Here is a 26,995-nt window from a genome sequence, read left to right on the forward strand (position 1 = left end):
TGGGCTTAATTCATGTTCATAGTGTTGTCCCATATTAGCCCCTGCAATTGGCAGGGTGTTTGGTGTTTAAGGGAATTCTGTGGTAAACAAAAATCCAGTCTATTTTTCCTTTGCTGACTGCATAGGTTAGTCCATATAACACTTTAGGCACATACATTAACCCTGGTTTTCACAGAGTGTGGCCAATGTGCAGTATTACATGCCTACTGCCCTTTGTGAAAAAGTCATCATTTATGCCTTAAATTCTTCATTGTGTTCTTAAATATCACGTGGAGACTTTTTATGCCCCCGGTAGGGTGGCATATAGCAGTTGAACTGTCCGTCAGTATGTCAGTCTGTCCGTCCATCCGTCCGTCCGAAAACTTAAATGGTCATAACTTTTTCAATATTTAACATAGCAACTTGATATTTGGCATGCATGTGCATCTCATGGAGCTGCACATTTTGAAAGGTGAAAGGTGAAGGTCAAGGTCATTCTTCAAGGTCAAATGTCTGATATATGGCGTCTGTCCGTCCGTCTGAAAACTTTAACATTGGCCATAACTTTTTCAATATTGAACATAGCAACTTGATATTTGGCATGCATGTGTATCTCCTGGAGCTGAACATTTTGAGTGGTGAAAGGTGAAGGTCAATGTCATCCTTCAAGGTCGAATGTCAAATATTCTGTCCGTCTGAAAACTTTAACATTGGCCATAACTTTTTAAATATTGAACATAGCAACTTGATATTTGGCATGCATGTGTATCTCCTGGAGCTGAACATTTTGAGTGGTGAAAGATGAAATCAAGGTCATTCTTCAAGGTTAAATGTCAAATATTCCGTCTGTCAGAAAACTTTTACATTGGCCATAACTTTTTAAATAATGAAGATAGCAACTTGATATTTGGCATACATGTGTATCTCATGGAGCTGCACATTTTGAGTGGTGAAAGGTCAAGGTCATCCTTCAAGGTCAAGGTAAAAGGTCAAATTTTGCAATATTTAAAATAGCAACTAGATATTTAAAATGCATGCATATCTCATGGAGCTGCACATTTTTGAGTGGTGAAAGGTAAATGTCATCCTTCAAGGTCAAGGTCAAAGGTCAAATTTTGCAATATTGAACATAGCAACTCCATGCTCATAACTTCTATGTCCCTTGAGATATAACCTTCATATTTGGTATGCATGTGTATATGGACAAGGCCTTTCCATACGCACAACAATTTTGACCCCTGTGACCTTGACCTTGAAGTAAGGGTCTGCATTTAGGTTTCAAAATATGCGTTAAGGTTTCGAAAAATGCTCATAACTTCTATGTCGCTCCATATAGCATTTCATATTTGGCATGCATGTGTATATGGACAAGGCCTTTCCATAAGCAAATACATTTTTACCCCTGTGACCTTGACCTTTAACTTAGGGTCCGCATTTAGGTTTTGAAATCTGCTTTTAGTTTTCAACAAATGCTCATAACTTCCATGTCGCTTCATATGTAACCGTCATATTTTGTTTGCATGTGCATATGTACAAGGCCAAGTTCTAACATGGGCCTTGCCGGGTCAAAACTAGGTCACAGGGTCACTTAGTGCGTTTTAAATATTCAGCATGTTGTCCGCTCTCTAATTCAATTGGTTTTTATCCAATCTTCTCCAAACTTGGCCATAAGTTAATATCACATGATGTCTAGGTAAAGTTTGAAGATGGGCCATGCCGGCCATAAACTAGGTCACGGGGTCACGAAGTGCGTGGTCATAAGTTTATATCACATGATGTCTAGGTCAAGTTTGAAGATGGGCCATGCCGGCCAAAAACTAGGTCACGGGGTCACTTAGTGTATTTTTTAACATTCACCATGGTGTCCGCTCTCTAATTCAAGTAGTTTTTTTCAGATCTTCACCAAACTCTGTCAGAATTTTTATCTATATGATCTTAAGGCCAAGTTCGAACATGGGACTTACCGGGTCAAAATCTAGGTTACAGGGTCACTTAACGGCATTTTATTTCCGGGTATTTTATTTAGTTATTTAGGATATTTTTATACCCCCTGTAGGATGGCATATAGCAGTTGAACTGTCCGTCAGTGTGTCAGTCAGTCTGTCCATCCGTCCGAAAACTTTACCATTGGCCATAACTTTTGCAATATTGAAGATAGCAACCTGATATTTGGCATGCATGTGTATCTCATGAAGCTGCTTATTTTGAGTGTTGAAAGGTCAAGGTCAATGTCATCCTTCAAGGTCAAAGGTCAAAAAACAAAATCCAAGGGAAGTAACAAGCTTTAAAGGGAGATAATTTCTATTTTATATCATTTGGCAGGTACAGATCATTTTCACAAGGGAAGTAATATTTTTTTAAAGGATATAATCTGAAACAAATTTTAAGGTCAATGTCATCCTTCACGGTCAAAAGTCAGAAAATACAATCCTAGGGAAGTAATAAGCTATAAAAGGGTGATAATTTCTAAACTTGCCAAATGATATATTGAAAATTTATTTCAAAGCAGCGCAATAGGGGGCATTGTGTTTCTGACAAACACATCTCTTGTTCTTCTTAGTATGAACCTGCAGCAAAGGAGAGGCTAGTACACTTCATTCACAATCAACATTTATTTGTCTGTTTGTAGACATAAATTGCACTTCTGCATTTTCAACATACAATATTCAAACTTAAATGCATTGTTCTCATGAAAAAAAGTTGTAAGTATTCAATTTTTAGTATCCTATGTTAAAGATTGCTGAAGTTATGCCCCCTTTTTCATTAACAATTTCTATGACAAAATCAATACAAATGTCTACATGTTACAACATGTGTCTTTTGGGATATTCGCTGCTATTGTTACTAGCTCTATTTTTATTCTAAATTTTTTTGCTATAAAACACTTTGTTGTCCGAATTCTTAACCTTTTCTCGCTCAGAAAAAAAGAAAGAAAATGGCTGTATGCAACCAGCATAAAACCAGAACAGCCTGTTAGTAACACATGCAGACTCAGGTTTTAGGCTGTTTGCTGCTCATCAGTATCTTGCAGTTGGAAAAGAAGCCTTCAAAACTAGAATCAAGAAAGAAAAGTCTTGAATTTTATTTCATTTTTTAAGGGACTACAAATGCGTTTATGAGTGCTAAAGGGTTAACATATTCACCTGCCTGTTTTAGGTACCTGACGACATACAGGAAGTACCTGGATCTGCTGAACAACAAGGCTGAGCAGGATGTGTCCTCATTCCTGAGGGAATCACACTCAATTGCTGCATTTAAGGCTGTAAGTTCCATTGTTTTGGGTTACTTTAGAATGGAAACGAGCGTGGTTCTGGAAAAACTGAGTTTAATGCATGTGCGAAAAGTGTCCTCCAAGATTAGCCTGTGCAGTTTGCACCGGCTAATCTTTGACGACATTTCTTTGAACAAAAAATTCAATACAAGCAGGAAGTTTCGTCCCTGATTAGCCTGTGTCAACTTCACAGGCTAATATGGGACAAGACTTTATGAACATGCTTAAAGCCCAGTTTTCACTGAATGAGTCTCAAATGTTGAACCCATGTGTTTATGTAAGGCCCATCTAAGGTTACTTCAGAAAGAGACACATCAAACAATCAATGCACACTTTAGGAAGTGAACATGGTGAACGATTAAAAAAAATTCAAATGTCAAAGCTATACAGCTGGTAAATTTAATTACATTCGTATCTTAGATACAGTATTACCTTTTGGAATGACAAATTTCAAGCAAATAGCCATTAATTGAGAACAATTGTGATTTTGATATTAGTGGTAGCTGAATTGATTTAATAAAATTACTTTCATGATATTGCTAGTCAAATTGGTAAAAAGTAAACTTCAAATCATTAATATAAAATAAATTATAATTCATAATTCTAATTTAGCAAGAGAAAATAAATAGCCTTAAAAATAGTAATACATTGAAGATGGTGATTCAAGTTTGCTGCCCAATTTATGCAACACTTTCTCCATGACCTGATTGCTACCAGCTACTACCCATTTTGTATCCTGTCTATTTCCTAATATGATCTAACCTACTTTTGTTACTTTATTTATTTCCAAATCACTCAAATGTTTTACCCATAATGCATAAACCCAAACCATAAGAAACACTTAATTTTGTTTATACCTGTGTCAAAACAATCCGTTAACCTCATGTTTTTACCTCCCATTTGCCTACCCTAAAAGAATGCTGATGAGGATAACTCTAGCGGATACTTTGAAAACAGTTCTGCCAGTCTAAGTAAAGAGACGGAAGAGTCAGATAAAAGTGAAGATAATTTCAGTGAAACCATATCCAGTAAAGGTAACATAAACAAAATGGCAAGCTGTGATATGGATGGAAGTCATGACAATCCGCTGCAGTTGTCTGATTCTGAAAGCGAAAGCATGTTAATGGCCACGGACTGGAGTGCTCAAAGTACCCTTAAAAAAGTACTGAGAGGTTTAGCAAATAATTGTCAAATTAATGAACCAGAAAAAGATAAATCTAGTTTACTCAATTTCGAGCGACCAAAGGCAAATACTCGGGATAATGTAACTGAAGTTTCAGATACTAAATTATATATTGATGTTGATGGTAAAACATCAAGAGATATTGTTGCAATTGACGTTACTTCTCCAAAGAAAAAGAAAAAGCGTAAGCGACAAAAGCCACTTATTCTGTGTAACACAAACTTTAAGCCACAGGTAATAATGCCGGATGATCCACTTATCACAGGTGTTCAGATAGACAAAAGTCAAGATGTCGGTGTTAAATCAATGCAGGGCACAAATAATAATAAACAAGAATCGCGAAAGAATTCTATCAAACCTGGCGCTTTGGGATCAAAACTTTCTGGAGAAACAACTAGACCAACTACAGATCGTGGAAGACCGCGCTTACCACTTATGAAACTGCATAGTCCAAGATCGCGGATATTGTCATCAAAAGTTTCTGCTAAGAAACCCGTCATGCAAGAAATTGAGTATGGGTTTAAAAAGTTGAAAATCGGTGAAGTTGAAGTAGCAAAGCAAAAAGAAGGGGAAATTAACGAAAATAAGGAAGAAAAAAAGGAAGAACAAGAAGAGGAAGAAGAGGAGGAAGAAGAGGAAGATAATGAAGATATTTATCGTCATTTTAAGACCATTGAAGAAGTAAATCCCATTGTGGTGACCCTGTTGTTTGATAAACTGTGTTTCACTGCATTCACTCTATGTTTAACAATTTTGTCAAGAATATGAAGTGACCAGTGCAGTTACAGTATTATTGTATCACATCGTCACCTTAGCGCAAAACAGTGATAAGTGACATTTTTTTCAAAAATGACTTTTTTGCATAAAATGATCTAAAATCATGTCATACATGTCCTAAATAAATATCAGAATGGTATTCCAGTTTAATTGGTAATTTTTAAGAAAATGTCATACTGTATTATTTACACACATAATTCTGTTCGGTGCAGTAAGTAAATAAGTGCACTTGTCTACTTACTTCACCAATGTTATTTTCATTTTAACTGCTTTGCATTGTGAAAGAAAGTCACAAGTGCACTTGTTCACTTATTGCACCAAAATAAGATTGATTTCCAGCAAAGTTATTTGGTGTAATATAGTGATAAGTGTAATATATCAAGGCCAAATGATGATATCATCGCTAGAAACTATGCATTGAATCCAAGTTAAAGGGACATTAACTCATAGAGAAATGTTGGAAAATTAAAACAAAGCAATTGAACCATAAACTTTATTAAAATCAACTTGAACACCAAACTGTACATAAAATAACAACGGGGTCATCTAGAAATATCCAATTTTCATAATATTTGCATAATCATTGACACACTGATATTCTAATGTCAGGAACGTTATATTCATTTTAACACATCAATACATTTAAATCAACTCGCACAGATTCAATTATCATTTATCATTATATGTGGTAATTTGTGCTAAACAGATTCCTGACTGTTATTTCATTTTTTGTGAATCATTTGAATTTGTGTCATCATTTTTTTAAATGACTTAACACGTTTTAAAAAGGGCTGTTTGTTAAATCATGCTGTTCATTTAAAGGATTATATACATGACATTTGAACAATGTCCGTTTATAATCAAATTCAAACAAACATTTTTACAAAACATCATTAATATTTTTTTTAAAGGAAAAAATAATACCTCAGCCAAAATCAAGTATGTTTACAACCTTTGTATTTTTAACGTACCTGACCATCAAACGTGCATACGTACAATTCAAAGAATCTTTATAAGCATGCCTAATTCGTTTCATTGATACACATGTTTTATAAAAAAATGATAAAAATCTAATGGCTTAACTTGAAAAATCTTTAAATACACATGTACATGGAAAAACATAGATTTAAAGAACTCTTAAAGTCCAACAGATAAAGCATCGTATCGACGCGAAACGATATTTTGGGAAACTACGAGGATTGTTTATATAGCTATAAAATACATCCGCTCAAAACATTAGCGTGGATGGTCAAGTGGTCTAGATGGGAGGCTTTTTACTCCAGGACTCCAGGGGTCAGTGGTTTGAGCCCTGTTGAGGTTTACTTTTTTTCCGTTTTTTAAATTGTATTATTGTTTTCTTACAGGAGATTTTTAGTTCAAATGTTTAAATTTATCAATATAAAGCATTTAATTACAAGCTTCAATACATGCCAAAATCTGTTGGACGGCCCATTTAACGAGCTTGACAAGTCTATTTCGTTCCGATAGACAACATGCAATTACAACTAAGTCAACTACGTTTACATTTTCAAATAACAAACATTATGATTAAAACGTTCACATTTAATAAATATAACATTTATGAGTTCTACAGTACATGTAGTTTATATACGCACTTCTTAGAACTATTTTCGAGTCCACGTACCTGACACTTGTCAAAATAATCAATATTCACAAAACAAACTACATAAACTGCCTTTTGCTTTTGCTACAAGCAATTGACTATTGAAAGTGGTGTCAAAAAACGTGTAATGGGAATCTTCAAGTTTAAACTGCCTTTTGCTTTTGTTGCAAGCAGTTGGCTCTTGGATTTCACGTACAAACTGTTCGAATTCAACGCCTTGTACGTCATCTCATAAAGGCCACTTAAACAGTTTCAAATCTCCTTTTCCTTGAGTTTCCTCCATGAATAAAACTGTCGCCTCCTGTTTGTCATCATCAACGTTGAGAAGTCTCCCTGGGTAGACGACATCATCCAAATTTACGTAGTATGCGTCTTCAGTGCTCCAGCTAGGATTTGAAAAGGGCAGGGGGAGGGGGCTTTTTGTCAAAAGGGCACTTTCAACGCGCAGTATTTTGTCAAATGTGCACTTTCAAGTGCGCTTGTGTCTCTGGAATGCTTCCTGTTGCTGCTGCATGTTCATTTATATGTTTTTAATAATTGTTAGAATATATTATTCCCATTATTATTAAAACATTCAATGTCTACAATGAAGAGTAAATCAATAACAATGTAAAAAGAGATTCATTACCGGTAATTATCATAATTTAATGTAAAAAAAAAAAAAAAAAAATAAAGGGCAGGGGGAGGGGGGCCCCTTGGAAGGGCAGGGCGGAGTATCGGAGGGGCAGGGCGGGGCACCCTTCAATTTAGACCTAGCTGGAGCACTGGTCTTTGACTGGTTTGATCAATGGGGATTCATTTTTATCTGAGACTTTGGGCAACACATTTTCATCTGCGATATGTGAAGAGCCATTTCTGTCTGCGCACATTTTAGGTATGTTTAGCTTCTGTACTTTTTTCTGTTTTCATCGACATTTCCTTCATGATCTATCAACTTCCGTTTAAGTGAACAGTCGCGTAGGCTGTCTTCGTTACTTACATTGTGTTTTTCTGGTACGTGTCTATTTTCCAGTGTCCACAGTTTCCGCCTTTTGAACAGGCTTCGCAGTAACATGAGACCTTGGCGGTATATAACTGATTGTGTGCAGCAAATAATACATGCAACTTTATGGTTCCCAAAACAGAATTCAGGTTTTTCATCTCGAGTTCTTTGGCTGTGGTTTCATACTCAGTTCCATTATAAAACGCAGTCATGCTTTCATGTCAGGGACTAGTTTTTTTTCAAGATCGTGACCACCACTGTGGAATTATGGTTTGTGACATCAGAAACAAAAATCAAATTCTTGTGTTTCAGCTCTTCTTCTTCTTTATAGTAAGCAACTACCGGGTGCAGTGTAACTCCTGTGCTGTTCCAATAAGCGCTTTGAAATCTGTTGGCGTTGCTGCATGTGAAATTTTCTGCAAAATCCATATGGATCAATATTTCATTTCTTGGCAAGTTGGCTTTTAGATTTCTTATGGCAGTATATTGCGTCTTCACCCTAGAAACATGCTGTAAGAAATATCGGAACTGCAGTTGTGTATGTTTGATTATACTCTTCTTTTGTGTTCTTGGATTTAACTTTTTTCATTTTCTTCTTCCCATCTACTTCTACGCGTTTCAACTCCTCAAACTCGACTTCTGTGTCATCCTGTATTTTATTGGTTAGCATATCTGTCATGTCCTGTTCAGATACTTTCTTGCTAACCGTTTCTGGGTTTGGTGAAATATCAATTCCTACAGAGCGAATGCTTTTAAATTTCATAGCGAAATTTTTATGTTTGCTGCATGAACATGTATTTCAGGTTATCAGCTTTGTCAAAAGTATATAGTCAGGATGCAGGCAACAAAAAAACGATTTTGATACCTTGGCATTTGGGTTTTCAGCACAGAACTCGTGTCGCTCCATGAAGTTGATCACCTCCTTTTTGATTCTTTCTCTTTCCATGACCTTTCTTCTCTATGGAATAGCCATCAATGCCTTTGCAGTGGCCTGTCTAGTACTTTTCTCGAAATCCCTGTTTCTTTACTTAGCTTGGAAATACATTTGTACTTCTTAAGGATATTGCCGCTCACAATATTTGCAATTGCCTTGCCTAAAAGGACTTTCAGGCCTGGTTTCAAGCAGACCATTCCTCAGGCTAAATAAAACAGTCTATTGATGCATTCTACAAAGATTTGCCCTGTGAGTGATAACCAAATTGTTACTGTTGTTATTACTCTCAGCTACAATAATGATCAAATTTATACTGGATATTTTTTCCTGTAGTGTTTTGTAAGATATCATGGTATTTTGCAACAAAATTTAAGAAGAAAACTTGAACTTTTATCTACTTAAAGTTAAAAAGTGCAACAAAATTCTCCAGTTTTAATAAAAGTGTATGTGGGCTTATCAGTAGCCTTTTTATATATCAATACTTATATACTGGGAGTGTGACAGTAAAATTCAAGATGATAGTACTGTCAACTTCAGCCTAGGTGAAGCTATGAAATTGTAACGATTCATCAATATAGAAGAAAAGCCATGTAGTAAAAGATGTCTTGTTTGTCTAATTGGTTAACTTTTTTGTCATTCACATTTGACAAATTGTATTTAACTCACATTGAATAATATTAGCCGAAGTATACTGTATCAACGTATGGTGATGTTGTCATACTCCTCAATTTGTGCCTGTTCCAATGAAATTATTTTTCTGAAGTTTACAAATTAAATTTCGATGAATGTTGTTAACCAGTGACATATTATTGTTTAAAGCTGATTAATAAATTATCAAACAATGCATGTGTTTTTTTCATTAATATGCAAGATGTTTCTTTAAAAATGAAAAAAAAAAATCATTTCATCTTAAAAAGATTCATAATGCAATGCATGGCAGAACCCCTGTGCTCATAATTTTGCTTCCTACATCAAAATTGGTGTAAACATTATTTTGTTTTCAATATCCTTAAACATTTTATTCTTAATTTTGCAAGAAATTCAGTAAATTGTTTGATTTTAAACCATAATAACTTACCTTATTCAGTTATTGCACAAAGAATGTCCAGTGCAATATAGTAATAAGTGCACTTGTTACAGTATCGCACTAAAAATATCTCAGTGTCAAATGAAGTTATGTGCAAATTCATCAAATATAATATTACTTGGTAGCAATATACTGAAATACATTTTATCTAATATATTTTTAGTTTAAAAACTGTATAAAAATGTTAACAGTGTTAAAATCAAAGCTCAATCTTTTATAACAATCAGTTTTTTTACTCTCCTGTAAAATTTTGAAATATGGACTTATCACTGTTTTACACTAAGGTGACGACATGAACTCACCTGTATAGTTTATTGTAGATATATCATGCATGTATGTGTTGCTAGAGTAAATTTTGTCCAGTTTTCCCATATATAATCATAAGTTGACTTATTATCAAGGTAAATCTTTGGATTTTTTTATTGGTTTTGAATCAATCAATATTGTTGTTGAACTAGCTACCGGTACAGACACATGTAATACAACCTTTAGTTATATGCTTTTCAATAGAATTTTATTGATGAAAGAAAATTTAATTTCATTGATAAATATGTTGTTTTATGTGTGCATCTAGTACATCTTCATCTGGCGAGAAATACAAGAAAAGAATATTTTCCTATGAAAACAGTTTTTTTTAACGATACAAAGAAACTAATGATCTTTTAGGGACCTCACTATGTTCTAGGCATTGCCACCTATAGCCTAGGGATGGAGAAACTGTAAGGTCATCTTTTGAACCTGGCTTAATTTTACTCGAAACAGCTGGTAACTTTTCTTACTTATCTTCCTTTCAGAAGGTCACAATAGTCCTGGAGCTGAAATGCTGCTGCGTATCACAGCAAACTGGGCTATATGCATGTGCGTTGAGTGTCTTCCCAGATTAGCCTGTGAAGTCAGCACTTGCTAATCAAGGACGACAATTTCTGCTTAAAGTAGATTTTGGACGCAAACGACAAGCTTATCTGGGACCACACTTAACGCACTTGCATTTTGCCCTGTTTTCGAAGAACGCTACTCAATTTTACCGTTACAACCAGTAACAGTTTCTACTTTATATGTCCCTTGCAGAAAATCACAAGTTTCCAAGAGCTGAAAGACGAGATAATGCTGCTGCGTATCACCGTGCCGCTCTCCATGTTCTGTCTTGACTGCGTGACGCTCAACCAGGACCTCGCCGCGCGGGCAGAAAAGCTCAAACAGCGCCTCATCACCTTTGAGATTGATGAGAACAGAGAACTCAATAAGAAGTGAGTGAATCTAGTGTTTATATGAGTCGTTTTCTGAGAAAACTGGGCATAATGCATGTGCATAAAGTGTCATCTCAGATTTGCCTGTGCAGCCCACACAGGCTTATCAGGGAGGACACTTTCCACCTAGACTGGATTTTTGTTTAGTTTATTTATAAGAGACTTCTTATCAAGGAAATTTCCATAAACCGGAAAGTTTTGTCCCTGATAAGCCTGTTCAGACTAGATATGATGTATGAATAAATACAGCACATGTATTTATTTTAACAGATAGTAATAAAGTGAAAAACATACAATTAGTTTTAAAAGTGGGGAGAGATTTATATTTTTGCTGTTAAACAAACAAGACCAAAGAGTAGATCATAAGACACACACATGCACCCACCCTCATGGTTATGAAAGTTTTGTATATTTTGGTATTCTGTAGGGCCACCTTTGAGATCTTTTAGAGTAAGGAAGCAGGTCAATTCAAAGTTGAAAGAACACTAAAAAAAATATTACAAAGAAAAAATGTTATTACCAAGGCTGTTAAGGTAGATATATTTTCATTTCTTTTTGGAAAATCTTGTTATGTTACAATTTGTTTCATGCCAGTATCTGCAAGCGCTATGACGAGATGGCAAACAGAGTCAGTGAGGTACCAGACAACACTGTCAGTCTGGTTGAGACACAGGAGTACCTCAAACAGGTAACACTACACTCAGTTTTGTTTCCTTAAACAGGTAACACTACACTCAGTTTTGTTTCCAAATTGGAAATTGATGGAAAGTTTGGCATCAAACATGTGATGTTAAGTGTCATCCCAGATGAACCTGTGCAGTATGTATGGTGTTTTCTGAATCTAGGTAATTTTCTCTAGCAATTGAAATCCAATCTTTGTAAAAGCTGTCCTAGAGTAGTCTGTTTGTACACTTCATGGGCTGATTTTGGATGACACTTTTGACCATATTCACCAGCCCATTTGAGGCTAAAGAATAATGAAAAGACTTTGAACCAAGAAAGATTCAAATATATACATGCTACAAATGCTGCTTATGTCTAGTGCTGCAACAATATATCGGTATATATCGCAATACGAAATCCGCATATTGTATTGCGATACGATTTTCATCATACCTGTACGAAAATTCTACAAAAAATCATCCATATTTTGCCCAGAAAAGCCGTCCAAAATAATGATATCAAGGTAAAGAAAACAAAACGGTGTTATATTTAAGATGAAGCTTATGGAAATACAAGAAAACAAACAATTTATTACATAATAAAAATGTAAATTGATGTTTATATTTTAAACAGAAGTAATGATATAAAAACATTACGTAACAGCATTCTGCTTTTAAACATCCACAATTCTCTTTCAGGTTATTATTCTTCTTGTCGGCTTTTATAATAGTTCTCAAAATGGCAGACGAAACGAACGCCGAGTTTGACTTTATAGATATTTTGGTAAAAAAGGCTAGAATTGCCAATAAGATATAACTAGAACTTAAAAATACAATACGAAGGTTATGTTCATGTAATTAAGTTGGTTTTGGTGATTAGCTTGTGAGTTTTAATTCTGGTACAATTTATCAATATATTACAATATATTGCAATACGGGTTTTTAAACTTACAATATATTGCAATACAGTTTTTGGCGTATTGTTGCAGCACTACTTATGTCATCAGTAATTTTTTTCTAAATTAAGAATTGTGTATTTAGAACTATATTATACTTTAAGAACATTTCTGGTTTAAGAATATTCTTCATTTTTAGACTTATATAGGTTGAAGAATAGATTGGGGGATATTGGCCTAGAGCCGCATGGTACAAAAATGGGTCGTCTGGCATATGTGGCCCGCTCAAATGAGACCATGAAACTTTGCGTGACTTTATAGGCTACAGGGTAGCTCCTGACCAGACAGAACAAATGTACAAGCTGGTATGGAGCTGCGCTGGCCACGTGTGGCATTAGACCCTATTTCGCACAACATGGCTCTCTATTAAACCTTCATGTGTTAAGCCTAGTTTTTCATGACTGCAACCATAATAATTGTATAAATGTCTCTGATTTTGAAAAGAAGGCCAGTTTATATTAATTTAATTTATGTTTAATTACAGATATTGTTATGATTTGGTTTTTAAGACAGATTATTTAATTTTCAGATAAAATGTGTCTGTTCTAAAATGAAATGCCTGATTTGTCTGAGAATACATTTTGAAAACATAAGTGTAACAATTTTAATGTTGATCTATTTAAGAAACTTTATCCTAAATTATAGTAGTAATATTATTTACTACACACTTTAGCTATTTTATTGTTTACGTAACTAAATATTGGCTGTCTTTAAGAATTATAATAGAAATATTGGAATAAAACAATTGTATATTTTTGCCTTCCAAAAGTTGATGTATCAAATGGTAAAATTGATATGGGTGACAGTTTGAAACCATCCGTTCATTGTTGCTTGTGAGTTGTTTCCCTTTATTCAGCCCTATACATTGTTATTTTATTTTAGTTTTCGTTAATTTTATGAAATTTTACTATGCACTGCAGTTGAAAGTTTTTTGTTATGTACAATATACTTTGGGAATGTTATGTGCATGGGGGACGTTTACATTGTACTTTTTTCATGCACATTGTGAGTATTATCATTTTTTTCTGAATTTTTTAAAAATATGTTGTATGTATTTTGGACCATTTTTTAGGAAAACAAAACTCACACTATTTTATTTTCACATAAGCCCACTGGATAACATGCATCGGTTGACCAACCAAAGAATTTATTTTAATACTTACATATATACACATGTGACAAATTTGCATAATATTATACAGGTGATAATAAAACGGAAATTTTCAGTATAATATATGATAACCACAAAAAGATGTGGTATAAATGCTGCTGCTGCTGCTGAAAAAACTATTGTCTTTCAAAATGGCTTAACATGAAACTTTGCTTTCCAAATAATGCCCTGTATACTTTTAAAAACAGTCTACAGATAAAACACAGCTGGAACTAAAGCAAGAAACTGTGGACTGTGCAGCTCGTCTTATGTTTCTACTTGAATATTCTATTTTCCCTAGTAAGTGCAGGCTACATGTCACTAAACAGAGGTTTCCTGCCACTAACAATAAATTTGCTTTAAATGTTTTTTTATGACATTGTACTTGTTTTTGTCATTTTTTTGCTGGTGACAGTCAAATGCGAAGTGAATGACATTTTACTTGTTTTACACAATACTTGCTGTAAATGATTTTGCAGACGACTGAAATTTTCCTATAAAAAAACTCCACAAACAAAACGCAGTCCATCTTGGCCCTAAAATTTGCATATTACGTTTGGTCTTAGTCCCAGGATAAAACTGTCATGGAAATGAAGAGGGAACAAGAGGAAGCTGCTGAACGACTCTTATTTATATCTGATTATGGCTTATTTCCTTGTGAGTATCAGGTTTTCCCACCCACACCGGTTTGAGGTCACGTTGGGGGTCACTTTACCCTATCTAGACTGTTTTGGAGGTCATGCAGTTTACTACAACACTAATTTTATTCCCTTCACCTCTAGGACACAAATTTTCGAATCTTTTGATTCACATCCTTGATTGGCAGCCTTTTCACAGTATTTTATTTCTTTATGTTTATACTTATATATATTTTTATCCATCTTTGACATGAACAGATGTAAATTTTTCTCTCTTTTTTGTGAGTAAACAAAATATAAGATATCAATACATTGACTTTTGGCAAACCAAAATGATGTTCTTGTTAATTTTTACAATCAAATAAACATTTATGAAGTAATTATTTATTATCAAACAATATGAAAAATCAATCTTGAAAAAACCATCTGCGGAAAGGTTGCATTTTTTTTACCAATTGCCCTTCCAATGTTGCGCACAAGTTGTTGTAAACATTGTTCCAATATTAAATCAACATACAGGTTTTTATTAACATTGTTAGCTTGAATTAATTATGTCGTCCATTTGTAGGATTTGGGTGTACATGTTTTTACTAACTCCTTAAAATTACCTGCTATACATGTTTGTTTATGTACTTATGGATTTTAGTTGTTTTCAGGCAACATTGTAGAGATATTGCATGCAGTGATTGTTACTGTCACTTGCAAAATGTGGTCAATACTTTCAGCATGACAAGACTGTATCTCTTTGCAAGTGTCTTACCAGATACAGCATTGAGGCTTTGAGATTTCCATGTGTTTAGATTGTTTATATGTGCATCGAAACTGTCTCACAATTAGTTACATGAACAGTTTCTGGGGTTATGCTCTTGTTAATTCTCATGTTCGCCAATACATACTTTTATTAATTCAAAAAAGTACTCCTCTTATTGCCTTAAACAAAAATAGACCGAACAACATAAAAATGATCACTACTTGATCAACATTTTGAATTTAATTTATAGGGAAAGAGAACTTTGTGAGACGGTTTGATATTAAACTCTGCTAACATAGAATCCTGCAGTGCATCAATAACTGATGTCGTCTAACCTTAAAGCTCCTTATTTTTGCGTTTTGCGTACGTTTTAGTCCCAGGACGTAACTGTGTACAAACTTAAGACTGAAATAGAGGACACGTCTAACAGGCTTATGTTCCTGTTAGACCATGCAGAGTTCCCTTGTAAGTACTGGGCAATGGAGCACCCCTTGTGTAGTAACCATAGTAACCTGCATGCGCAGAGTTGGGAGTCATGTGACCATTGATATATTTGTCTGTTTGCTTACATTAAAATAATAGCTTGGTGTTGAATAGGGTTTTATTTTCACAAACAAATACTTTGAATTAAGACATATGGGTCAAATGTTCAGTAGAAATAATGAAACCTAAATGGTGGATTCCAGAAATATTGGATTTGATAATTCGCATATTTTAAGCTCCTTTTTAGTAGAAATCATGATATAATCTCATTTAGAAATATTGTAAAACAATAGTTCGCGTAAGAAATATATATATTTTTGTTTTGTTTATTCGATTATAAATGGTGGTTCACATGATTTTTCCCTAACTTTTTTAGTGAGCTTCATTCTAGTTTATAGTATACGTGAACTGTGTGTGTGCTAGTGTGTAGTATTCCAGCTGAAGATTTTACAGGTTGAATGTATTATCACGTCTACGATAATTTGCTTGTGTTACTCTGGTAGTTTTTTGCACTGTGTTTTCTCTTGTCTTTGTATACTGTATCCTCTTCTTTGCATTATGTATCTCCTGTTTCTTTTCATTGCCTTGCTTATCCTCTTAATTTTCTCATGCATGCATGTTTCCCTCTTTGAACTTGCATTAATGTCCCCAAATTATTGGAAATTTATGATAAAATTTATCATTACATTTGACTGGTATTATATTTCTCTTGCTGCATGCTTCTTCTATTTTCTCTTGCATGCTATTCCTCACATTTCATTTAACCTGCTACAGATTCTTTTGAAGGTGTATTCTGCTGCTTCCTTTCATGCATTCATATTTTTCCACTTTCTGCCATTTTCTTACTAATCCTCATTCATTTCCTTGCCTCTCTTGTTCTTGCTTTGTAGTCCATGGACAGTGAGAGGACAACTGAGGACCTGCGTCAGGCTGCCAGACGCATTCTCTTTCTGGTTGACTTTGGGAGGTTTCCTTGTATGTGTTTCTATCTCTCTCTTTTCTCTCTTCCTAAAAGCACAAGCCCATTAATTTTTGCATGAAAATGCATTTTGAAGAAATCATTTTGTATGTTCATCTGACAATTCAATATGCAAACAAAACAAAATGCAGAAATGTGTTAAGTAATAAGGCGGTTATAATTTGTTAATTGTATTAAATACAAGGGTTGAGTGCAAAGTTACTGTATCTTATATATGAAAATGTGGAGAAGATACAACAGTTTTGCACTGAACCCTCAATTTGTTCTGACTATTATAGCTGGTATTGCCTCTGGTTAAACCCTTTCCGCCATAAGAAGCAAAGTGTAAATGGCTTTTGCAACCAGTATAAAACCAGAACAGCCTGCGAGTAACTCGCAGTCTGTTCAGGTTTTATACTGTTTGCTGCTCATCAGTAACTAAGGGTTGGAAATGAAGACTTTAAAACTTGAATTTAGTAAGAAAGGTATTTTATTAAATGTAACTTTCTAAGGACTACAAATGTTCCAAAATACGTATCTAAGTGGCAAAGGGTTAAATTTGTAAATGTACGACACTCTGTGTCTGTTCCCTTAATTTCAAGCATGTTTGAGTATGAGTCATTGTAAAATGATTTTCATTAATAAGAAACTGTTTTCAATTGTATAAAGGTTGTTAACATAAGTTTTTGTCTTGCCAATTTTAGATGATTTAAATTATATTTTAGGGACTTGGTCTTTATTTGTTTTCTACTTTCTGGCCACATTCATTCGTGTCACTTTTCAGCAAAAGATCAGGCAAATATGCACTTTACATTCACTGTTACATGTTAGGCATTATAGGATACCCTTTTTTGTTTGGTAATCATTCTTACTATCAATAAATGAACCATTTTATGCAAAAATGTGTCTTATGCCAAATGCGGCCAGATTAGCTTCAGACTAGACTGGCATTTGTGCAGTCAACGCTCTCTCCTAAAGTAATGCAAAGTATCTAGGTCCCATTAGTGAACAGGGTAGCTCCTGGTCAACGCTCTCTCCTAAAGTAATGCAAAGTATCTAGGTCCCATTAGTTAACAGGGTAGCTCCTGGTCAACGCTCTCTCCTAAAGTAATGCAAAGTATCTAGGTCCCATTAGTTAACAGGGTAGCTCCTGGTCAACGCTCTCTCCTAAAGTAATGCAAAGTATCTAGGTATGATTAGTGAACAGGGTAGCTCCTGATCAACGCTCTCTCCTAAAGTAATGCAAAGTATCTAGGTATGATTAGTGAACAGGGTAGCTCCTGACCAGACTGCTCGGATTGACAGGCTTGTCGGGAGCTACCTTTGTGGCATAAAACCCATTTTCACATGATGTAGGTCATACATAATTTTACATGTTAGGACAATTGAATCTGTTTTACTCCTCTAAATGTGAATGTCTTCACACCTCAACTTTTTTTTAAAGGTTTACAAATTAATTATGATCTTGTACTTTTATAAAGTGTAAAACATTTTAATATAAAAGTAATGATTGTAATTGATAACTTTTTATACGCCCGTATAAAATACGGGACGTATTATGTGAAACCCCTTGGCGGCGGGCGGGCGGGCGGCGGGCGGGCGGGCGGCGGGCGGCGGGCGGCGGGCGGAAGGCATCACTTTGTCCGGACTCTAATTCAAATTGTATTCATCCGATCTTCACCAAACTTGGTCAGCAGTTGCATCTAGTTGATATCTAGGCCAAGTTCGAATATGGGTCATGCCGGGTCAAAAACTAGGTCATAGGGTCAATAAGTGCATTTTCAAAGGGGCCACTTTGTCCGGACTCTATTTCAAATTGTATTCATCCGATCTTCACCAAACTTGGTCAGCAGTTGCATCTAGTTGATATATAGGCCAAGTTCGAATATGGGTCATGCCGGGTCAAAAACTAGGTCATAGGGTCAATTAGTGCATTTTCAACGGCGCCACTTTGTCCGGACTCTAATTCAAATTGTATTCATCCGATCTTCACCAAACTTGGTCAGTAGTTGCATCTAGTTGATATCTAGGTCAAGTCCGAATATGGGTCATGCTGGGTCAAAAACTAGGTCAAAGGGTCAATTAGTGCATTTTACTTTGTCCGGACTCTAATTCAAATTGTATAAATCTTATCTTCACCAAACTTGGTCAGTAGTTGCATCTAGTTGATATCTAGGCCAAGTTCGAATATGGGTCATGCCAGGTAAAAAACTAGGTCATAGGGTCAATTAGTCCATTTTCAACAGCGCCACTTTGTCCGGACTCTTATTCAAATTGTATTCATCCGATCTTTACCAAACTTGGTCAGTAGTTGCATCTAGTTGATATCTAGGTCAAGTTCGAATATGGGTCATGTCGGGTCAAGAACTAGGTCATAGGGTCAATTAGTGCATTTTCAACGGCACCACTTTGTCCGGACTCTAATTCAAATTGTATTCATCCGAAACTTTTAAACAACTTTTTATCCTGCGTCAAAGTGGTATGGGGGTATAAGTCACATTCAGTGACAAAGCTCTAGTTGGGATTGGGAACATAGCCGAATTTCGGCTATAAAATCGGGAAAAAAAAACCCTGATATAGCATGATGTCCGCTCTCTAATTGAAGTAGTTTTCGTCTGATCTTCACCGAATTTAGTCAGATGTTACGTCTAAATGATATCTAGGTCAAGTTCAAACATGGGTCATGCCGGGTCAATAACTAGGTCTCGAGGTCACTCAGTGCATTTCAAGCATTGAGCATGGTGTCCAAAACCTTCGAACGGGCGTATCTTGTGACAGTTTGACACTCTTGTTTCATAATTGTTTTTATGTAATGATAATAAACTTGACTTTGATCATTTACATATAGATCTGATACTGCATGCAAATAAAAAATTGACTGTTATATTGAAAACAATGTGTATATTTTTTATTTAACTGATTTATTAAAAGCTCCGACAACCATTTACAATTCTTTAAATACTGTAAAAATTATTAATTGTGTAATGTATGCTAAAAAATTTACAAATAAAATTATTGTAGAATTAAATTATTTGTACTTTGCAAATGCACAATATAAACAAACTTACATAAATAATTTCAACACTCTGTAATGCTAAACTCATTTTATAGCAAAAACTTTTACGAAAAATAATGCAAATTGTATTGCCAGTAAACTAAAAGCGTTAAAACTGTTTCAATGTAACATATAAGAAAAAAGTTCCAAATGTAACAAACAAATGATTCTTGTAAGTAAATAAATAATTTCAATAGACTTAAACTGTAAAGTTATGATGAAGCAAAATTATTTAAATATAAAGTGCACATTTTATTGCCAGTAAACAAAAATCCTCCAAACTGTGATTAATTAAATGCATAATTCCTGTGTGAAACCCTTGCAGATGAGGACATTAAGCTGAATAGTCAGGTTTTCCACTGGCCGGAGAACATCAAGGCTGTGTTTGAGCTCAGCCAAAACCGCATTCTCACAAAACGCGAGGCAATTGAAGAGAATCTGCGGCAGAGAACAAAGGCCTATGAGGACCGCCTCAATGAGATGATGAAGGAGGTTGAAGGATTCAAGAAGAAGGAGGTGGGTTTGGAATTTTTGCAGTGGCATTGGTGGGGAAATATTGCAGTGGGGTCAGTGGGAAATATTGCAGTGGGTTGGGTGGGGAAATGTTGCAGTGGGTAAGGTGGAAAAATGTAGCATTGGGGTGAGTTGGGAAATGTTGCAGTGGCTCAGGTGGGAAAATATAGCATTGGGGTGGGTTGGAAAATGTTGCAGTGGGTTAGATGGACAAATGTAGCATTGGGGTGGGTTGGGAAATGTTGCAGTGGGTTAGGTGGACAAATGAAGCATTGGTGTGGGTTGGAAAATGTTGCAGTGGGTTAGATGGACAATTGTAGCATTGGGGTGGGTTGGGAAATGTTGCAGATGGTTAGGTGGACAAATGAAGCATTGGTGTGGGTTGGAAAATGTTGCAGTGGGTTAGATGGACAAATGTAGCATTGGCATGGGTTGGAAAATGTTGCAGTGGGTTAGATGAACAAATGTAGCATTGGGGTGGGTTGGGAAATGTTGCAGTGGGTTAGATGGACAAATGTAGCATTGGGGTGGGGTGGGAATTGTTGCAGTATGTTAGATGGACAAATGAAGCATTGGGGTGGGTTGGAAAATGTTGCAGTGGGTTAGATGGAGAAATGTAGCATTGGGGTGGGTTGGGAAATGTGTGCTGGGTGGGGAAATATTGCAGTGGGGTGGGGTGGAATTATTGCAGTGCGGCAGTTGGGAAATGTTGCAGTGGGGTGGTGGGTAAATGTTGCAATTTGGTGGGTGGAGAAATGTTACAGTGGGTTGGTTGGGAAAATGTTGCAGTGGGCTGCAAAGGGAAAATGTTGAAGTGGGGTAGGTGGGCAATTTTTGCAGTGGGTGAGGAGATTTCCCAGTGGGGTTGGTTGGGAAATTTTGCAGTGGGGTTGTTGGGGGAAATGTAGCAATTGGGTACATAGGGAAAATGTTGCAGTAGGGTGGGTGTTAAAATTTCAGAGTGGTGTTGGTGGGTAAATTGTTCAGTGGGATGGGTGGGAAATTGATGCAGTGCGGTTGGCGGGGAATTATTGCAGTGAGGCCGGTTGGGAAATGTTGTAGTGGGGTGGATGGGGAAAATGTTGAAGTGAGGTAGGGGGAGAATTTTTACATGTTGGAGTATGTGGTTGGGGTGATGTTTAAGTACGGATGGTGGGGAAGTGTTCAGGAAGAGTTGTTATGAAATTACTGAGAAGTTAACACGAAGAAAATGGAACAATGTTGAACTGGGATGTTTTGAGAAAGATATAGATGTGGCAGTATTGAATGGGTTGGATGTGGGAATATTGATCAGCAATTGGTGGGGTAAATATGCATAGATATACGGAATAGTATTTTTGTTTATCTAATTTAAATAACTTCAATTGTTTACTTAACCATTCGTCTGGAAAAAAAATTATACACATTTATGTATAATAAAGTTTAATAATTTAGCCTCTGGAAAAATGGGGTTTAATGCCTGTGCATAAAGTGTGGTCCCAGATTTGCCCTTGCAGCCTAAACATCCTTAACAGGGATGACACTTTCTGTCTAGACTGGATTTTTTTGGCGAAGAGACTTTCTTTAAACATAATGTATCATAAAAGCTGAAAGTTTTGTCAGTTATTAGCCTGTGCGGAGTGCAACAGCTTATCAGCGAGGACACTTATCGCTCATGCATCAAGCCCCGTTTGAGTACAGCTCATTTAATATGTGATCTCCATGTGTTTTCTCTAACCGTTCATGTTCCAACAAGATATTAAGTCAATCCAATAAAAATATAAATACACAATTATGTTTTTTAAACCTTACAAAGTGTAAGCGATCACCATGATTATGTTTTCTTTAACAGTTCATGTCCCAAGACGAGATGAAGTCCAACGTGGAGCAACTTGCGCGCCTTCAGACTGGCCTTGAGCAGGCTCGCGACGACCTTGACGGAATCAACGAGGAGGAGAGGCTCCTGGAGTGGGAGCAGAGCTTCTTCCCGCAGCTCAACCAGATGCTGCAGCTCAAGGAGCCCTACGATAAGCTCTGGAACACCGCCTGGGCGTTCCACCAGAAACACGAGAACTGGATGAACGGTATCATTTCTTTTCGGGGTTGTTTGGTTATTATGGTATCATTTCTTTCAGGGCTTGTTTGGTTACTATGGTATCATTTCCTTCAGGCTTTGTTCGGTTACAGTGTGGAAGCTAAATGCGTATTTTCTTTATGAACTCACAGAGTTAGAGGCATCCCACAAGAAATCTGAGTTTTTGATGAATGGTATCGATTCCTAAAGGGGTTGTTTGGTTACAATGGCCTAAGAAAACTATGAATTGGATGAATGATATCCTTTTGTTTGGTTACAATGGTCTTAGAAGACACAAAAATCGAATGAATGGTTTTGTTTCCTTAAGGGGTTGTTTTGTTGCAATGGAATAATTTCCTTTCGAGGGTTGTTTGGTTGCAATGGTTTAATTGCCTTCAGGGGTTGTTTGGTTTCAATAGTTTAAGAAAACACATGAATTGGATGAACATTGGTTTCCTTTCTTTTGAAGGTTGTTTGGTTACAATGGTCATAGAAAACACAAGAATTGGATGAATGGTATTGTTCACTTCAGGGTGTGTTTGGTTACAATTGTCTAAATAAAAGCATAATTTAAATGAATAGTATCCTTTATCAGGGGTTGTTTGGTTAAATGGTATAATTTCCTTCAGGGATTTGTTGGTAAAAATGAGAATTAGTTGAATGGTATCATTTCTTTTAGCTGTAATTTCTCTCCAATGGTCTAAGAACATTATAATTTGATGTATTATACACTTTCCTTTTGTTGTTGTTGGGTTATAATGGTCTTAGAAAACACAAGAATAGGATGAATGGTATTGTTTCTGTCAGGGTTTGTTAGGTTGCGATGGTCTTAGAAAAAATGAGAATTAGTTTAGTAGTATTTCTTTTAGGAGTCGTTTCTTTACCACAGTCCAAGAAACTTTAGAACTGGATGAATGGTATTGTTTCTTTCAGGGGTTGTTTAGTCACTATGGTCTTAGAAACAGGAGAACTGATTGAATAATATTGTTTCCTTAAGGGGTTGTTTGCTCACAATGGTATTGTTACCTTAAGGGCTTGTTTGGTTAAAACGGTATCATTTCCTTAAGGGGTTGTTTAGTAACAATTGTGTCATTTTCTTTTTAGGTTGTTTGGTTAAAATGCTATCATTTCCTTAGGGGCTTGTTTGGTTACAATGATATCATTTTCTTGAGGAGTTGTTTTGTTACAATGTAATCATTTTCTTAGGGGCTTGTTTGGTTACAATGGTATCATTTTCTTGAGGAGTTGTTTGGTTACAATGGAATCATTTTCTTCAGGGGTTGTTTGGTTACAATGGTATCATTTTCTTCAGGGGTTGTTTGGTTACAATGGTATCATTTTCTTCAGGAGTTGTTTGGTTACATTGGTATTATTTCCACGAGGAGTTGGTAGATTATAATGATATCATTTTCTCCAGGTTTTTTTTTTGGTTATAATGACATCATTTCCTTCAGTCATTGTTAGGTTACAATGGTATCATTTTCTTTAGGGGTTGTTTTGTTTCAATGGTATCATTTCCTTGTGGTGTTGGTAGATTACAATGGTATCATTTTCTTCAGTGGTTTTTTTATTACAATGACATCATTTCTTTCAGGGTTGTTAAGTTATAATGGTGTTTCTAAGTGTTATTTTTTATGCCCCCATGAAGTAGTCTGCGTGTGCGTCTGTCTGTTCATTCTATCCCTACAAACATCCGTACATGCTAAAGCTTGTGTTCTCAGCTACTCATTAACTATTGGTGGATCTTCCTCAAGTTATAATCATTAAATGAAATATTTGCTTAGATGATGGTTCCGAAAGGAATTCGGGTTAGGCAATTAGTTTTAGAAGACTTATGGCCTTTGTCTGTTTTTACACTATTGAATGTAAAGTTAAAAAAATATGTTTTCAACTCCTCTTTAACTGCTTAGCTGAGATTGTGCTCAAACTTTAACAAATGAAGAACCATAATGTGTAGATGATTGCTAAGAAAAGAATTATGGGTGCCATCAGTTTTGGAAGAATTATTGCCCTTTGTCGGTTTGTCAACTGTAGATCATATAATGAATTTGCTTGTTATGAAGCATGTGTTGCGGGCGCATCAGTTTATATGCCCATTTTTTTTTAGGCAAATTGTAAATTTGTACATCTTTTTATAATTTGTACTTAAACAATGTTGGTAATGTGTTAAAAATTAAGCACAGTGGTTGATGGTTTCTTATGGTGATAAACCTTGTGTATCTCATTTTTGGTAAACTCTTCTTTGGGATGAGATACTGCATGGTTCATGTGATGCATTTATGGATATAAGATACATATTTGATATAAACCATATAATTTGAACTGGAAATGATTTTAAAAGTTTATATTGGAGAATTGTTGAGTATATTTTTTATACAATAGAATCTTGTATTTGGTTCTTCAAAAAAAAAATTCATAGACTAAACACATTCTTTTTCTATTCATTAAAAGTGTCATTTTGTTGGTATTTTATATTTGTTTATTTGGCATTACTTGACTAAATATTTAATTACTTGTATACTTTTTATTTTATTATTTTATTTGATTAGAAGTCTTTAAGTTTAAGACAACATTAAACATTTACATATATTTCAATATCAGTATTTGAATAAGAGTTTGTTCAATATTATTTACTAATCTGCCTATCATGAAATGTGTCATATGTGAAAGCTCATGAGAACAAGTGCTTCACATTTATTTTAATACAGAACTATGTCTTGTTTGTATCGAAAATAGTAAAATCTGCCAGAAACCTCTTTGCATTACTGAACTCTTAAACACTGGCATGGTTTATCAGACCAATGTTTCACAAAGCTTCTTTGTTGAAAAGACTGCAAGTTTGCTTAAGAATTATTTACTGAATATTATCTTGTTTTAAATAAAAGTTATGTTGGTTAATGTTGAAATTGTATCAACGCATAAGATCTTAAGTCATCTATGTTGAAGCTGTGTGTGTTTCTTAGACCTTTGTAGTGTGCTAACAAACATAGAATCTTGCTTTTACTAAAATTTCTATCAGTCACTTAAAAAAAAGGAAAATGGATAATTTAATATATTTGATTCTTATTCAAGAAGTAATTAATTGATGAAACAGATCAAACAATTCACTATGCCTGACAATTTTGTATGAATGGGACTTTAACTTATGGTCATGGTCACTTTACAATATTTTAACACTGCATCAGTTTAGTGGGATCAATCCTATGTTTACTACAATGTTTACTGCAATGAATGATAGGATATAAATAATGGGGAAAATGATGATGTAATTGGAAACAATGAATGATAGGATTTAAATAATGGGAAAAATGATGATGTGATTGAAAACAATGAATGATAGCATATAATGAATGGGAAAAATGATGAACTGATTGGGAAGAATGATGAAGTGATTGGGAACAAAATATGGACTGAGATTGTAAAATTATTATTACTGGGTATATGTGTGTAATAAAAGAATTATTGCTCTGTTTGATTATTAATTTATAGCTGAAGGGGATAGTTTAAGTTTTTGAACATATGAATACCTCACACAGAAAAACAACAACACAAATGTCAGATGTCATACTCTCATTTATAAATTGACTCAGAAGTTTCTGCTTTTCTCAATCAGTAGAAAAAAGCTACTAGGCAATACTCTTTCGTTAACAAATCTGGGTGACTTTGGGCTACGGCTGTTGGCTTGAAATTTGGCTTCTATAATTGCAAAATGGTGGACAAAGGTTACGAGAGGACTTGAACAATGCATCCAGTTGCTTACCTACATTGGAATGATGTGATGCCTTATTACAAGAACTTCTCTTGCCTTTTGGGTGCGGCTTAATGCTGCAGCTTACTAGCAGAGTGGCTTGTTTTTTTTCCACATCTATAGAACTAGATCTCACTCAGAGAAAATTACCCTATCACTTTGTTCAAATTTTCACTTGATTTTTCTGGTCTTTGTTCTAGAAAAGATTATATGTTTATTTAAACTATAGTGGCAAAGGGAAAATAATTATATATTTTCCTTAATTTTTATGATTTGCCTTGTTTTATTTTGAGACATTACTTTATGAAATGACATTTTAATGTTGTGTTCGCCTTAGACTCAGCATTTTTATACGCCCATTAAAAAAGAGGGAGTATTACGAGAACTCTTGCAGTTGACATGCATCGTCCAGGAGAACGATTTTTGGCTTGATTACTCAAACAGTTTAAATATGACCATCATGAAACTTGGTAATAATGTTATTTTGCTTATGTTTAATTAGCCAAATTTACATTCATTTGGCAGCTCTTTTAATATGCTCTGTTATTTTTTATCAGATCATCATGAAACTTTTTTGTGAGCTTATAATCGTCCCCAAGTTTGATAACTACTCTCATTGCATGAAGCAATTCTGAATTATGGCCCTTGAATTATCCATAATTTGCCAAATTAATGTTTTCTGCTATCAAATAAGAGGTTTCTGTACAATAACATCAGTTTGCATGAACCAATCTTTATACAAATTTAGAATAAGAAAATGGCTCCTGCTTAATAACTTTAGTTTTGATTGAGGTATTTCATTCAAATTTTGTGTATAGGTAACTTAAATGAAGACTTAGCATTGGATTGGGTCTAGACCCAGTCAAGTTAAGGTCAAGGTCACTGTTACTGAAAAAAACAAACAGGGTTTTCAGCCAATAACATTAGTTTGGAACATTGTCAGC

The 26,995-nt window shown here is 35.1% G+C and overlaps 1 protein-coding gene across 6 annotated transcripts in view; it reads left to right on the forward strand.

The window, feature by feature from the left end:
• LOC127867445 (dynein axonemal heavy chain 3-like) overlaps positions 1–26,995 on the forward strand; it is a 129,252-nt gene that overhangs the window by 19,962 nt on the left and 82,295 nt on the right. For all 6 annotated transcript variants that reach the window (XM_052408596.1, XM_052408595.1, XM_052408597.1 and 3 more), the window contains 6 exons: positions 3,136–3,241; positions 10,906–11,084; positions 11,679–11,772; positions 16,615–16,699; positions 20,063–20,253; positions 22,082–22,313. In XM_052408596.1, the coding sequence (XP_052264556.1) occupies positions 3,136–3,241; positions 10,906–11,084; positions 11,679–11,772; positions 16,615–16,699; positions 20,063–20,253; positions 22,082–22,313 (887 nt within the window). The remainder of the gene's footprint in view (positions 1–3,135; positions 3,242–10,905; positions 11,085–11,678; positions 11,773–16,614; positions 16,700–20,062; positions 20,254–22,081; positions 22,314–26,995) is intronic.

This window comes from Dreissena polymorpha, chromosome 2 (assembly GCF_020536995.1).
Source record: "Dreissena polymorpha isolate Duluth1 chromosome 2, UMN_Dpol_1.0, whole genome shotgun sequence".
NCBI classification, from domain to species: domain Eukaryota; kingdom Metazoa; phylum Mollusca; class Bivalvia; order Myida; family Dreissenidae; genus Dreissena; species Dreissena polymorpha.